Genomic DNA, 16965 nt, shown 5'->3' with positions numbered 1-16965 from the left:
CCGAGTGAGGCTGTAAAATCCAGCCTGCAGTGTCCAAAGAGGTGCTGGTCAGATGCATTGTCCATGCTAGTTATCCCTTAGTGTCCAAAGATGTGCATGTTAAGTGGATTGGTTATAGTAAATTGTCCTTTAGTGTCAGGGGATTAGCAGGGTAAATACATGGGGTTACGGGGATAGGGCCTGGGTGGGATTGTGGTCGGTGCAGACTTGATGGGCCGAATGGTCTCCTGCTGCACTGTCGGGTTTCTACTCGCCACACTCCGGCGCCTGCTCAGATACTGAGGGAGAATTTAGCATGGCCAGTGCACCTAACCAGAATATCTTCTGGACTGTGGGAGCAAACCAGAGGAAACCCACGCAGACCCGGGGAGAACATGCAGATTCCGCATGGACAGTGACCCAAGCTGAGAATCGAACCCGGGTCCCTGGCACTGTGAGGTCGCAGTGCTAACCCACTGTGCCCCCGTGACGTCCAATAATGAGTAAGCGCAGTGCTGTTCCTCGAACTTGCATTGAGTTTCATAGGAGCAGTTTGAGAGGCTGAGTGAGAGTGGAGCGGAGAATTAAAAGGACAGGTGACTGGCAGTGAGGGACCACTCTTGGGCATTGAATGGAAAGTGTTCCCCACAGCATCTTCCCGAATGTAGAGGAGACTGCAGGGTAATAACCTCTTTGGAGGAATCCTGAGTGAGCGTGCTGTCCCCAAAGTACTCATTACAGTTTTACAAACGTCTGAATATTTCATTTCTCCGTGAAACTATCCAATAAGGAACCCGGGGCTGTATTTTATTTCTATCTGAATTTTCACAGAGGAAGTGGGCAAGCCTTCGTGCAGTGTGGAAAATGTACCAGCATCTAATCTTTCAGGATGAGCACCAGAATCACTCTTAAACAATGCAGTTTTGTTTTTGCATTCTGGTCATTTATATTGCCTCAGTATTGTAATAAGTCAATGATTCTGATTTTGTCGTCTCCAGAGTTGATATACAAGGAAGTGCTGGAGTGGGAGGAGAGGATGAAGAACGGTGTTATACGAGGCCAGCCGCCGCCTTTAGGTTAGTTATTGCAAGAATACTTTGTTACCCAACTTCAGAGACGCCGTTTCATACAAGTAAATATCTGTCAGTCATCTACAGAGATTTAAGACGGGGAGAATCATAGAATCCTTACTGTACGAAAGGAGGTGATTTGGCCCATCGAGTCTGTGCCGACCACAATCCCACCCAGGCTCTTATTCCCGTAACCTCATAGTTTACCCTACTTTTCAGACATAAAGATACACAATGCCATCAACATAAAATCCCTACAGTGCAGAAGGAGGCCATTCGGCCCATCAAGTCTGTTCTGACACTGACAGAACATCTCACCCAGGCCCACCCCCACCCCGTTGCCTTAACCTTGTGCATTTTACCCCACTAATGCCCCCTAACCTACACACTCTGGGACACTAAGGGGCAATCTAGCAATGTGATTGTATGTGATAATCAGCATCCACAATCTGATTATACCTCACTGCTTGTATTTGTCTATTAGCCCTTGTGATTACTTGTAAAGATTCGTTATTCAGCTGGCCTACACTATCTGTACTTATCGTTTGACACTCTTGATTACCTGTGAGTGTTGGGCTACCATCACTCTGCCTACACGCTTCGCTCCACCTGACAAAGGAACAGCGCTCCGAAAGCTCGTGATTACAAATAGACCCGGTGGAATATAACCTGGTGTCGTGTGACCTCTCACTTTGTCCACCACAGTCCAACACCAACATAGAATCATAGAATCCCTACTGTGCAGAAGGAGGCCATTTGGCCTATCGAGTCTGCACTGACCACAATCTCACCCAGGCCCTATTCCTGTAACCCCACATATTTACCCTGCTGATACCCTTACGAGGGCAGCACGGTGGCACAGTGATTAGCACTGCTGCTTCACAGCGCCGGGTTCGATTCCCGGCTTGGGTCACTGCCTGTGTGGAGTTTGCACATTGTCCCTGTGTCTGCGTGGGTTTCCTCCCACATCACGAAAGACGTGATGGTCAGGTGCCAGAGTGCAACAACTAGGGGAATTTCACAGTAACTTCATTGCAGCGTTAATGTAAGCCTTGTGACTGATAAATAAACTTTAACTTTACAAATACTTGGGTCAATTTAGCATGGCCAATCAACCTAACCTAAGATATTGAACTTTTTCATCCTTTACCTGCAGGCGCACTTGTTTAAAATAGGGGTGGAGATTGAGATTAATCCTTGTTCACTTGTTGATTTGATCTAACTCTTAAACAAAGGTACTACATTTTAAATGAATGGAACACTTCACATTTGGGTACCTTCAATTATTAAAGCCCGGCGGTGCAGACAGAACTGCCCGTTAAGTTGCTGCTACAATTGGAAAGGACTCCTCCAATTTCAGAGCAAGTGGAATTTTTTTTAAACTGGCATCCCGATGACTGAGATTTAGACCAGTTAGTTACACTGGGAAACAGGGAAGAAGACACTGGTGCACCTATTCAATAAACTATAAATGGTGCAACACTACCATCTGCTGGCAGCACCCTTTCACTGCCGTAGCAAAGTTCCTTCTCTGATGGGAGCAAGAATTTCTTGTTTGTATCTGGCAGTAAGGTGAGGATAATTTGAAGTCGATAGCTGGTGGGTTATGGCCCTGGAATTGAATTGTCCACAGGCCAACAAGATCTGGCGCTGTTGGTGACACCCCTGCTTCAAATCCTCAGGGAAAAAAAATGAGAGCCTGGCTCAGATAGAGTCGTGGAGATTTCCAGTGTGGAAACATGTCCTTTGGCCCAACTTGTCCATGCTGCCCAGTTTTTACCATGAAGCTAGTCCCAAATGATAGATATGGCTTGGAGTGTCTGAGAGTAGGTGAGAATGGCACGGTTAATCTATTCGGTTCTGTATCTGTTCTAAATCCCTGGTGTTTAGTTATCTCTGAAACCTGTTCAGAGGCGGGATCATTCAGCCCCGCTCGCCCCAAAACCAGAAAATCCCACCCGAGGTCAACAGACCTTTCCATGGTCCGTCCCCCTGCCTGCTCCGATTCCCGTGGTGGGCGGAATGGGAAAATTTGCCCACTGATGTTTAAATAATGGGACAGCATGCTGGCACAGTGGTTAGCACTGCTGTCTCACAGCGCCAGGGACCCGGCTTGGGTCACCATCTATGTGGGGTTTGCACGTTCTCCCCGTGTCCATGTGGGTTTCCTCCCACACTCCAAAGATGCACGGGTTAGATGCGTTAGCCGTGCTAAATGGCCCCTTAGTGTCGGGGGACAAGGAGGGTAAATATGTAGGGTTATGGGGTTAGGTCCTGGGTTTGATTGTTGTCGGTGCAGACTTGATGGGCCGAATGGCCTCTCCTGCATTAGGGATTCTAGGATTGGGGACAGTTTCTCCCTGTTTTACTCTGATGTGGAGATACCAGGATTGGACTGGGGTGGGCATAGTAAGAAGTCTCACAATACCAGGCTAAAGTCCAGCAGGTTTATTTGGTATCACGAGCTTTCGGAGCACTGCTCCTTCCTCAGGTGAGTGGAGGGTTGGGTTCACAAACAGGGCTAAAATCACGAGGGGGCTGGACAGAGTAAAACATCTCACAACACCAGGCTAAATAACAGGTTTACTTGGTATCACGAGCTTTCGGAGCACTGCTCCTTCACCAGGTGAGTGGAGGATTAGATTCACAAATACGGCATATATAGACACAGACTCAATTTATAAAATAATGGCTGGAATGTGAGTTTCAACAGGTAATCAAGTCTTTACAGACAGAGCAAGTGGAGAGAGGGTTAAGTATAAGTTAAAGAGGAATCGAGTTTGCCATAGAATACAACTTTTGAATTATGCTGGATTTGCTTATAGTAACTTAAATGCAGTAAGTGTGTCAAGATACACGACAGCGCAGAGTCACTGAGCAGACACTGACAGCCAAGTTCCGCACACATGAGGACAACCTCACCCGGGGATCTTGGGTTCATGTCGCACTATCTGTAACCCCCACGACTTGCCTGGGTTTGCAAAATCTTACTAACTGTCCTGGCAGAAGACAATTCATATCTCTTTAACCTGTGCTTAACCCTCTCTCCACTCGCACTGTCTGTAAAGACTTGATTACCTGTTAAAACTCACATTCCAGCCATTATTTTATAAATTGGGTCTGTGTCTATATGTGCCGTATTTGTGAATCCAATCCTCCACTCATCTGATAAAGGGCAGTGCTCCGAAAGCTCGTGATACCAAATAAACCTGTTGGACTTTAACCTGGTGTTGTGAGATGTTTTACTCTGTCCAGCCCCCTCGTGATTTTGAACGTCTCTATCAGATCTCCTTCTCTCCAAGGAGAACAGTCCCAATCTCTCCAATCTATCCCTATAACTGGAATATCTCATTCTGCTTGGAGTTGCTTGTGCTGTTTATTTAATATTGACATGGGCTGGCTTACCCCAGTCACAGCGCAGCTGGAAAGCGATTTGTGCGCTATCTTACTGACTTATTTCCTTATTTCTCATAGCACAGGTGCAGCAATGATCAATGGTTCTCATCACCCATCATCTTCTTCGTCTGTCAATGATGTGTCCTCCATGTCAACGGATCCAACACTGGCCTCAGACACTGACAGCAGTCTAGAGACATCAGCGGGACCTCTGGGCTGCTGCAGATGACTAGCCTCCCTCTCTCTGGGCTCTGATTGTTTGCGCTAAGTGGTAGAGAGGGTAGACCAGCTTTTAAAAAGCTCCAACTGTGTTTTAATTTTATTGGAATCAAGTTTGCCATAGAATACTACTCTTGAATTATGTTGGATTTACATACAGTAACTTAAATGCAGCAACCTTTTGTGTGGGGAGCAAGTAACCCCAAAGCATGACTTGTACACTTGTAACGGACTGACATTTAACACCATTACATTTGGGGTCTGTTTTGGGTGGAAAGATGATCGCAAAACACAAATAAGCTCCAGGCTCGGTACGTGGAGGGACAGCTTAGTTAGGCTACTTTTCACAAACTCTCTTTCTCTTGCATGAAGTGGTTTAAACCATTCAAACATTCTAAGATCTTTTCTACTCCAGTTGGCTCCAGCTTACCGCTAAGTTGTGGACTAGGGCAACCAGTCATTGTATTTCAGAAAGGCAGAAGTGCCAGTGTCCATGATAGATTATGGTGGCCTACCTGTTTACATTACACATCCAAAGCTTGGGTGCATTTTAATATTAATGCAACCCCGTTTAGGGCAAGGCTAATGGGTACAAATTTGGCAGTGTTCAAACCAACCCTAAAGGATTATCTCCAGCTAACGGGGAGTAGGAAAAATGAGAAGTGAGAGTGGCACAGGAACCCATGTGAAGATGGCGCAAAACACGTGTCATTTCTAGAATCAGTGCCAGGTTTTAAACCTATTCTAACAGGATCACCTTGCCCCCTCTAATAACCTTTCCGATTACAAGTAAATTTGGTTAATTCCTTCCTGTTACACCCGGAACCCATTATTACAGTGCCCTGTAATAATAATAACTTAATTTGGAGCTGGCCTTTTCTAATGCAACTTGTCAAAATGCCAAGAATCGATGGGAGTACGGTTATATTCCAGGCGGACACCACACACTTTACAGAACCAGCGCGTCAAAAGAGGTTTTTTAGATGATTGATTGAACTACCTCACACAATCAATGTACCATTTTGAGGCCATCGCGATTGCCCCAACTCTCCCCGCCCACTCAGTGCGATATGGAATGTAACCATTTTAATTTATTTCCGCTGTTAAGTGTCTCTGGTCCACCGCCAGGAGTTAACCAAATTCGCGGCTGAAACTATTGTGTAGGAGGAAATAATATTGTTATACGTGTACTTTGTATGTTAGAGAGATGTTTAATGCATCTGTATATTTGTTTTTCCTCATAGTTAACGTGCAATGATACTTGCAAATTGTGATACAAATTTGATTGTAAAGATGGGATAGCTGTGTTGTGGTATGCTTATTTTGGAGGACACTGGGGTTGTGAAGGGATCGTAGTATTTTTTGCCCCCCCACTATTTTTACTTCAGTTAAAAACTAGTGTACGATGGATTGTAAGATTGTAATAAATGCCACGGTTAGGTAGTTGAGGACTTGATGCCTGCATCTGCTCCTTGGGTTAATTTATTTTTTTAAGTGTATATTGTGCTGAAGGCTTATTGGGTTTTTAACGCCTTCTATGTTTGTATCCAGTATGGACTGCAGGGATGTCTGCAGCGAATGGGATGTTGCGAACGTCAACCGAGATAATGGTTTGTGTTCATGAATCATCTTAACAATTGACAATTTTTGTACCGACGATAGCCATCTTTAGTCAGTAATGAAAAGGAATGAAAATGTTTTGCTTTTACACGTGTGCAACAGTGAGTTTGCACTATAGGATTTTGTGATTTCACGTGACATTAGATTAATGTGGAGATGCCGGCGTTGGACTGGGGTAAAACAGAAAGAAATATCACAACACCAGCTTAACAGGTGACAGCTTAACGATACCAATCCAACAGGTTTATTTGTAGCAAAAGCTGAAAGCTTGGGGCGTTTGCCTCAAATAAGCCTGTTGGACTTTAAGCTGGTGTTGTGAGATTTCTTTCTGTCTAGCCCTTCTGTGCCAGAAGTGGATCACCCTCTTAACACTGGTTGAGTTTAAGCCACAATTTGATTTAAATGCCCGTCTGATTAGACTGGCTACAGTAGGAGTTAAGTTACGTTTTGTACTGTGCACCATCCCCCTACCCCTCCCGAAGTAACTGCGTGTGAAATTAAATAAAGTAACTTCACAATTGGATGTAAGTTCATTGTCAATTAGGTATTAGGATTTCATTATGTTAATGTGTAGCTTAACATATCACATTTCTCCTCCCCACCCACCCACCTCTCTTCTCGTACAGAGAAACCGCCTGTTTTATTTTGTGTGTCACTGGCAAAGCTAAGCATTAATATTTATCCCAGAGACTGAATAGTCGGTCCATTTCAGAGGGCTGTTAGGAATTGAGCCCTGGAAACTGGATTAGGGGCAGTTGCTTTTCTTTCCTTAAAAGACACGGGTGAATCATATTAAATTTTACAACCATTTTGTACTTGCACCGCTTTTTTTTAACACAAGCATTTTTTAAAATTTATTCCAAGCTTTTTAATTAAGTTTAAAGTTCATTTTTCAGTCACAAGTAGGCTTACATTCACACTGCAATGAAGTTACTGTGAAAATCCCCTAGTCGCCACACTCCGGCGCCTGTTCGGGTACACTGAGGGAGAATTTGTCACGGCCAATCCATCTAACCAGCACATCTTTCGGACTGTGGGAGGAAACCGGAGCACCCGGAGGAAACCCACGCAGACACAGGGAGAATGTGCAGTCTCCGCACAGACAGTGACCCAAGCTGGGAATCGGACCTGGGTCCCCTGGCACTGTGAGGCGGCAGTGCTAACCCACTGTGACTGTCCCCCAACTGCCGTGATGGGAATTGAACTCCTGTTTGTATTCATTAGTCTAGGCCTGTGGCTTGCCAGTCAGTAAAATAACCACAAGAAACCACCAGACAGTGACAGATTGGAAAAGGAAAAGGTACAACTGCTGGAAATGTTCACAAAGTGCTCCAAATATACAGCAGGTCAGAACAATGGCTGAGAGAGGAACTGGTGCAAATTAGTGGTAACATCCAGTCCAGCTTTATCAGTTTGAGAAATGTAAACCTATCTTTTTTTCTTTGTCAATGTTGTCTGTCCTGTTCTGTATTTGGCAGTGTTTGCTCTTTTTATTTGAGTCGTAAAGCTTGTTTTCTGTGTCTTAAACCACCAGGATACCAAAATTGCCTCAGTGTTGTTGTCCATGTCATTTGAATGCTGTTTCACTTTTTCAATTATCTATAAGAATCCCTACAGGGACTAGCTTAAGAGGTTTAAAAGAAAAAGGGGATGGCATGGACACGTTGGGCCGAAGGGCCTGTTTCCATGCTGTAAATCTCTATGACTCTACATTGCAGGAGGAGGCCATTTGGCTGATTGAGTCTGCACTGACCACAATTCCACCCAGGCCCCTATCCCCATAACCCCATGCATTTACCCTAGCTAGTCCCTCTGACACTAAGGGGCAATTTAACATGGCCAATCCATCTCGCCCTCAAATCGATGGAAGGAAACCGGAGGAAACGGTGGAGAATGTGCAGACTCCGCACTGACGGTGACCCATGCCGGGAATAGAACCCGGGTCCCTGGCACTGAGAGGTAGCAGTGCTAACCCACTGTGCCGCCCATATCCTGAGTTTCACAGTACCTATGTTCCATTCGCCACCTTCTTCCCCAGAATAATTCACTCTCTTGACGAATTATGTTTGCGTTTACACAACAATTCTCCTGATTGCAGTGTCATTTACAAGTAATTATGTTGTTGGTGCCAAATTTGTAAAGGGGTTGGGTGGGGGGGGAACTTGGTTTGTGGTAACTAATGTCTTCGCCTGATATTTGCCAGTCACTCGCTGATGACCCTCTCTGGGCCAATTCCTTCAATAAGCCAGTTTTCTCACATCTGCACTGGCCCCTGTAGAAAATTCTGACGTTTTACGTGAAGCTACATTTTGTGACTTTGTATTTCATGCTTTGTCAACGCTCCATAATCTTCCAATGTGGAAAAATAAATGTTGGAAGTGTCATTTTTTTTTGAGTTGTTATCTGACATGTTTATCTCTGGGGAGGTGGGATGGGGGGGAGCGGTGGGTGGCGTGGATGGTGTGGGGGGTGGGGAACGGTGATGCAGACAATTTGGGGAAAATGAGCAAGCGATTCCGTATCCTCGGAAAGAGTTGATTATGCCATTCCAATAATCCTAAAGTTGACTGCTCCCGATCAGATTGACTGATAAACCATCTGGATGCATTGAACTCGCCTTTTTCTTGCATTTAACTGCTCCCTGGGTGAAATCTTGCTTGGAAATAAATGGAGTGTTTATTTCAACAAAATGCCACATTTAAAATGAATAAATCATGGCACAGGGTTGCTTCCTGTTTGTCTGTTTTTTTCTTAAATGAGACATTGATCTGATTGGACTTGAGAAGCGTCAATTAATGATCAATAACATTGAATGAGCAAAGGGCAAATCTCAGGAAGTTTATTGACCTCCAACCTTTGACCCTGAGCTGGTGCTGAATTGTCCATTTGTAGAAACATAGAAGATAGGAGCAGGCAGAGGCCATTCGGCCCTTCAAGCTTGCTGTCCCATCCTTCATCATGGCTGATTGTCCAGCTCATTGGCTTAACCCTGCTTTCTCCCCATAAATTTTGACCCCATTCGCACCAAGTGCTATATCCAGCCGCCTCTTGAATACATTCAATGTTTTGGCATCAACTTCTTCCCATGGGAATGAATTCCACAGGCTCACCACTCCTTGGGTGAAGAAGTGTCTCCTCACCTCCTTTCGAAATGGTCTAGCCTGAATCCTCAGACTGTGACCCTTGGTTCTGGACAGCCCCACCATCAGAAACATCCTTCCTGCATCTACCCTGTCTAGTCCTGTTAGAATTTTATAAGTCTCTGAGATTTCCCCATCATTTGTCTGAACGCCAGTGAAAACAATCCTAACCTTGTCAATCTTTCCTCCTACATCAGTCTTGCCATCCCTGGAATTAGCCAGATAAACCTTTGCTGGACTTGCTCAGAAAAGGAGACCAAAACTGACCCCAACACTCTAGGTTTCACTATCGAATTCACCATAGAAATATGTAAATTTACCCACAGATATTGGGAAGAATCCATTAAATGTTGCTTGTCAAACTCTTTGTGTCAACTGTGGAGCACAGTGGCTTAACCCCATTTATTCTTTTCCCACAGTTATTGCATGGATGCTCAGAGAATTGAATTATGCGTGGAATAGCATTTAAAAACCTAAAACAATGTGTGGTGCCCAACAATGGTCTAATAGATGTGCTGTAGATTCTGCTCAGTGTCAGGCCTCTGAAGACATGATTTGCTGCCGGTTCTGTCTTCTCGATCATAGCGTAACTGCTACAACTCAACACTCCAATCGCTCTACCATAGAATCCCATGCGGCCCATCGAGTCTGCACTAACTCTCCAAAAAAGCATCTTACCCTGGCCCAACTCCAGCCTTTTCCCCATAACCCCATGCATTTACCCTGACTAATCCAGCTAACTGTACATCTTTGGACACTAAGGGGCAATTTAACATGGCAAATTCACCTAACCTGCACATCTTGGGATAGTAAGGGGCAATTTAGCATAGCCAATCCATTTAACCTGCACATTTTTGGACACTACGGGACAATTTAGCATAGCCAATCCACCTAACCTGCACATCCTTGGATATATGGAATCCCTACAGTGCCGAAGGAGGCCATTCAGCCCACTGCCTGCACTGACAAGAATCCCACCCAAATCTCGTAACTCTACATAATTACCTTGTTTGTCCCCTTGACATTAAGGGTCAATTTAGCATAGCCAATCCACTTAACCAGCACATCTTCGGAGTGTGGGAGAAAACTGGAGCACCCGGAGGAAACCCATGCAGACACAGGGAGAATGTGCAAACTCCACACATACAGAGACCCAAGGCCAGCATTGAACCCAGATCCCTGGAGCTGAGAGACAGCAGCGCTAACTACTGTGCCATCCTTTTATGCCACACCTTCTAGACAACTTCAGTTTGGTTATTTGAGAGTTTGTGTTGTGGGATTTATTTGAACCATGTTGATGTAAATTATTTAAAGCTTCAAGTACACAGTCTGTGGGTATCGTGCTTCAGTTGTCTGCTGAATAGTGTTGCACCTGGTGTGGCTTATAATTAAATCTAGCAACATTAGCCATATGTAATGTTCCGTGTTGGCTGGAAGGTAAAGTATGTTTGTGATTATCAAAAGAGAGAATGCTGGAAAATTTCAGCAGGTCTGGAAGCATCTGTAGGGAGAGAGGAGCTGAGGTTTCGAGTCTAGCTGACCCTTTGTCAAAGCTTTGTTCCCTTTGACATTCTCGAAATGTCAACTCTTTTCTCTCCTAACAGATGCTGCCAGACCTGCTGAGATTTTCCAGCGTTTTCTCTTTTGGTTTCAGAGATTCTAGCATCTGCAATAATTTGCTTTTTCCCAGTGTTTATCATATGATACTTTGCTCTGCGATATTGCTTGGAGTAACATTTTGCAGGAAGCACCCATAGCTAATACTAGTCTAAATGCAGAAGCTGGAATTGTTCCATAAAGAGCTGCTGTTTGCTAAATGAATCTGCATTATCAATACCTTTGGGACTTTCTGATGAGATGGATCACAAGTGCTGCAAACTGTCGATCTTTGGTTCAAGTCTTGCAGAATCAGAACTCGCTGACATGGTTCCAGCTTCTGGAGCACAATATTGAGTAAGCATTCTGTTTTTTGATTAGTTGGAATAACATTTGGCTGTTCTAAGTAATGCGTGAAATTCTGCTAGTGCAATTGCCAGATTGCTACTTGTCATCATTGTCATGCAGTACAGGGAGGCCCTTCGACCCATTGAGTCCATACTGACAAAACTACACCAAATCTACTCTAATCCAACTTTCCAGTACTTGGTCCATACCCTTGGGTGTTATGACATTTCAAGTACTCATCCAGGCACTTTTTAAAGGATGTGAGGCATCCTGCCTCCACCACCCTCCCAGGCAGCACATCCCAAACTGTTACCACTCTGAATAAGAAAACCTTCCTTCGAATCCCACCAGCCCCCCCCCGCCCCCTAAACTTCCTGTCCCCACCTTACAATCATGTCCCATAATTATTGACGTTCAACTAAGGGAAACAGCTGCCTCCTGTCTATACCCCTCATAATTACGTACATCTCAGTTCACAACCCTTTGTAGTTTCTTGCAGTTTTGGGCAGAACAGGAGCCATCTCAAGCTGTGATACAATCAGAAAGAATGCTTTGTATGGTGCACTTAAAAATTGGTAAGAATCTCATGAGGGAGTTGAATGGCAAATTCAGCTGTTAGACTATTGCAGGAAACACCAGTGCAGATGCGATCCTCAGGAAATTCATAGCAAACAATTAAAACCAAAAATGAAATTCCAGAAAAAAAATCACTGATTTTCAAATTTTAAAGGAAACAATCCTTTGTATTTTCAAAGTAATTCCTGTCATGAAGTTTTGAAATTGAAGTTAAACTTAAAGTTTATTTATTAGTCATAAGTAGGTTTACATTAACACTGCAATGAAGTTACTGTGAAAATCCCCTAGTTGTGACACTCCGGCGCCTGTTCGGGTACACTGAGGAAGAATTTAGCACGGCCAATGCACCCTAACCAGCACGTCTTTCGGACTGTGGGAGGAATCCGGAGCACCCAGAGGAAACACTTGCAAACGCAGGGAGAATGTGCAAGCTCCACGCAGATTGTGATCCAAGCCGGGAATCGAACCTGGATCCCTGGTGCTGTGAGGCAGCAGCGCTGACCACTGTGCCGCCCAAATGGTTCCATTAATAATCAGTAAGTGCATAATCTTAAATCTGTGCCTGATTTTAATTGTCGTTTTTAATTTTGTTGCTTATGTCAAACCGTTCCATGGGTGATGCAACTTAAAAACAATCTGAAGAAAGTGCTGAGAACAGATGATTTTCCCCCATCCACAGTATTTTGCTTTTGGTGGTGATGGAATAATAGACCATCTGTTATTTCACTGGGAAAACTTTCAAAGTTTAAAAATCAATATTAACAAAGAAAATCACAGCACAGGAACAGGCCTCTCGGCTCTCCAAGCCTGCACTGGCCATGCTGCCTGTCTCAACTAAAACACCCTTGCTTCAGGGGAACCATGTTCTTCTATTCCCATCCTATTCATGTTTTTGTCCAGACTGGTGCAGGTCAAAAAAATGGTTCGGCAGAGCCAAGAAGGGCCAAAAGGCCTGTTTCTGTGCTGTAATGTTCTACGGTTCTAAAAGTTACTAATATTCTTGGAACAAAGCTGGCCGATGGCACACCAGCTCGACGACGTCACTTTCACGGGTAACTGGAGAGGTGAAACTGCATTGGAGGAATACATTTCTATTGTATTTCTGTTAGTGATTTGTTGGAATTCGTCAATTTGTCTGAACAAACTTTGTAGCCATGCAGGATAATAACTCATTCTAACTAATGTCAATTAAAGCAAATTACTGCGGATAAGGGTCATGGGTGGAGGGGGGGTACTGGTAATGTTAAAATGGCAGTGTGGGCTCGTTGGGCCAAAGGGCCTGTTTCCCAGGCTGTTTGTGTTCTTTGTTCTTTGAAACAAAAACGGAAAATCTCAGCAGGTCTGGCAATGTCTGTGAGGAGAGAATAGAGCCAATGGTTCAAGTCTAGATGACCCTTTGTCAGATGGTGTATTTGTCTAAATGGACCTACCTTATATTAAGTGGATCTTTCGCAACACCCTATGACTGTAATACTACATTCTGCATTCTCTATGTACAGTATGCTTTGAATGTATAGTGTGCATCAAACAAAATGCTTTTCACAGTGTATTAATACATGTGAGAATACAGAACAAAGATATCTAGGGATACAGGTTCATAGCTCCTTGGAAGTGGAGTCACAAGTGGACGGAGTGATGAAGAAGGCATTTGGCATGCTTGGTTTCATTGGTCAGAACATCGAGTACAGGAGTTGGGAAGTCTTGTTGAAGTTGTACAAGACATTGGTAAAACCACACTTGGGATGCTGTGTGCAGTTCTGGTCACCCTATTATGGAAAGGACATTATTAAACTAGAAAGAGTGCAGAAAAGATTTACTAGGATGCTACCAGCACTTGATGGTTTGAGTAATAAGGATAGGCTGGTTGACTGGGACTTGTTCTCTAGGGTGTAGGAGGCTTAGGAATGCTCTTATAGAGGTCTATAAAATAATGAGGGATATTATCAGCGAGATAGTCAATATCTTTTCCCAAAGTTGGGGGACTCTAAAACTAGAGTTCATTTGTTTAAGGTGAGAGGGGAGAGATACAAAAGGTCCAGAGGGGCAATTTTTTCACACAGAGGGTGGAGTATCTGGAACAAGCTGCCAGAGGTAGTAGTAGAAATGAATACAATTTTGTCTTTTAAAAAGCATTTAGACATGGGTCTCGAGGGATATGGGCCAAATGCGGTCAATTGGGACTAGCTTAGGGGTTAAGAAAAGGGCAGCATGGACAAGTTGGGCTGAAGGGCCTGTAAACCTCTGACTCTAATAAATCAAATAAACAGTTAATGCATTTTTGTTTGTTTAGCTTCTGCCCTGGTGTTTCAGAGTGGAGTTTTGATTAGGCTGATTGACAGAGAGTCATGAGCTTAATGGGAGGAGCTAAGCTTGCAAGGGAGGTGCTTGGTTTCTTTTTCATTTTTAAAGACAAGCAGTTGCTGCCTGCTTCTGAAACATTATTTCCTCACAATGCCAACCGAACAAATTGTTGGCATCTAGTCTGACTTCATGACATACCTTGAGAGTTTCTGATCTGTACCCTAACACTCGTGACCCAATCAACAGCTAACAAAGTGTGCTTAACCCAGCTCCTTCAGATGTTGACTAGCTTAACTCTGCGTTTTTCCAACACGTTTTATTATTTCAGCGTTCCAGTAGTCCACTTATTTTTAAGTGCATTACTTGATGAGTTTTACTTGAGTGTTTTTGAAGAAGGTTTCCGTGATAGACTTGGGTTGCGGGGGTGGGCGGTGGTGGAATTAAGCAGGGATTTATAGAATCATAAAATCCCTACCGTGCAGAAAGAGGCCATTTGGCCCATCAAGTCTGCACTGACAACAATCCCACCCAGGCCCTATTCCCGTTATCCCACATATTTACCCTGTTAATTCCCCGACACTAGGGGCAATTTAGCATGGCCAATCAGCCTAACCGGCACATGTTTCAGACTGTGGGAGGCAACACACACACACACACACACACACACACACACACACACACACACACACACACACACACACACACACACACACACACACACGGAGAATGTGCAAAGTCCACACACACAGTAGCCCGGGGCCAGAATCGAATCCACGTCCCTGGCGTTGTAAGGCAGCAATGCTAACCACTGTGCCAGCCCTTGTTCCAGGAATGAACCTTAACAAGAAAAGCACATCAAATACCAAGCTTCTTCTTGAAAGTTCTGTAAATAACTGCAGACTGGTCAATTTTTTTTTTTCTCTCTTTAAAAAGCATAATATATTCAATACAAGAACAGTTACGAGCCCCTTCACTTGCAAGCTCCTTTACAAATAGTGCAAAAAAACCCCACAAACACATCAACGGCATTGGTCGGACATTTCAAAATCGGAAAGGTCTTGCGCGAAAGACATGCTTGAATCTCCAAACTGTATGTGCAAATTGGTTCACGCGTCAAGCAATAGTTTATTATCACAAGGTAGGAGCCTTATTTTCAAAGACAACTTCATCATTTTAATGGGCTGTTGGGAGTTGAACGTGAATAGTCTGCAAACCTGGCTCCCCAAGGCACAGAACGTTGTGATATCTTGCTGTCCCAGAACTGTGATTAGCAATTTAATCTTTAAAAATAGGGCATATGTGTATATATATATATATATATAATGTATATATGTATGCACACACACACACACAATTATATTAATACTGCTGTCACCATTTCTTTGTTACATGTCCTATCTCAGACCAGCAGGTAAACAATTTGCTGTATTAAAGTTTATTTATTATTAGCGTCTCAAGTAAGGCTCACATTAACACTGCAATGAAGTCACTGTGAAAATCCCCCATTAGCCACACTCTGGTGCCTGTTCGGGTACACTGAGGGAGAATTTAGCACCTGAACCCGCATGTCTTTCAGAGGGAGCACCCGGAGGAAACCCATGCAGACATGGGCAGAATCTGCAAACTCCACACAGTCACCCAAGCCAGGTATTGAACCCAGATCCCTGGTGCTGTGAGGCAGCAGTGCTAACTACTGTGCCACCGTGACATACAGCTAGCCTGTCCAGGGAAAGCAAGAATGCAGCACCACCACTGTCCTGAGTTTGTACATTTAAAAAAAAATACACACAAGAGAAAATCTGCATTGCTTGTGGATTCAAGCTACGTGTTATCCAGCATTCCTGTCAAGTTGTTTCCAAACGTGAACAGAATGTAACTAGTTGGGAATCGGTGAACACTCAGGAGTGTTTCTTTTGTAATGCCACCAGATATTCTACGCTCCCACAGGCTGTCTCTGTTCCCCGGCGTTTTTGTTTAAATGGGAGGGAGAATGCACTTAACCGCAGGCAAAAGACTAACGCTGATTCTATATGGTTCTGTCTTTTGAGCCTTGTGTTACACCATACGGTCATTTCTCTCTGCTAACTCCCCGTTTCGAAGGAAGGATGTGCTGCCCTTGGAGAGAGTCCAGAGGAGGTTCACGAGAATGATCCCAGGAATGAGAGGTTTGATGTACAACCAGTTAAAGTCCAACAGATGTATGAAGGAGCAGCAGCCTGAAAGCTTGTGATTCCAAATAAACCTGTGTTAACCGAGTGTTGAGAGACTTCTCACTGTGCCCACGCCAGTCCAACACCGGCATCTCCACTTCTTGATGTACGAAGACTCTGGATCTCTATTCGATGGAGGTTAGAAGGATGAGGGAGGGTGGAATCTCATTGAAACTTACAGAATAATGAAAGGCCTGGATAGAGTGGATGTGGGGAAGATGTTTCCATTAGTGGGAGAGAGAGAGACAGCCTCACAGTAAAAGGATGACTCTTTAGAACTGAGATGAGGAGAAACTTCTCCAGCCAGAGAGTAGTAAATCTGTGGAATCCATTGCCACAGAGAGCTGGGGAGGCCAGGTCAATGAGTGTATTTAAGACAGAGATAGGTTCTCGATTGGTAAGGAGATCAAAGGTTACGGGGAAAAGGCAGGAGAATGAGAAACTTATCAGCCATGATTGAATGGTGGAGCAGACGCAGTGGGCCAAGTAGCCTCCTCAATGGGCCTATTT

The 16965-nt window shown here is 44.2% G+C and overlaps 1 protein-coding gene across 3 annotated transcripts in view; it reads left to right on the top strand.

Moving 5' to 3' along the window:
* Positions 1 to 8668, top strand: part of mapk8a (mitogen-activated protein kinase 8a) — a 108690-nt gene extending 100022 nt beyond the window's left edge. For 2 of the 3 annotated variants that reach the window (XM_080215643.1, XM_080215644.1), the window contains exons 11-12: positions 978 to 1055; positions 4529 to 8668. In XM_080215643.1, coding sequence (XP_080071769.1) covers positions 978 to 1055; positions 4529 to 4674 — 224 coding nt within the window. In that variant the 3' untranslated portion in view covers positions 4675 to 8668. Of the gene's footprint in view, positions 1 to 977; positions 1056 to 4523 lie in introns of all 3 variants that reach the window. The other variant, XM_080215645.1, reaches the window with a different exon arrangement.
* The last annotated feature ends 8297 nt before the right edge of the window (positions 8669 to 16965 follow it).

Source organism: Carcharhinus amblyrhynchos, chromosome 31 (genome assembly GCF_965287045.1).
Source record: "Carcharhinus amblyrhynchos chromosome 31, sCarAmb.v2.hapA, whole genome shotgun sequence".
In the NCBI taxonomy this organism is placed as follows: domain Eukaryota; kingdom Metazoa; phylum Chordata; class Chondrichthyes; order Carcharhiniformes; family Carcharhinidae; genus Carcharhinus; species Carcharhinus amblyrhynchos.
The sequence above is the reverse complement of the archived record's forward strand: the minus strand, read 5'-3'. Positions and strand labels throughout refer to the sequence as shown.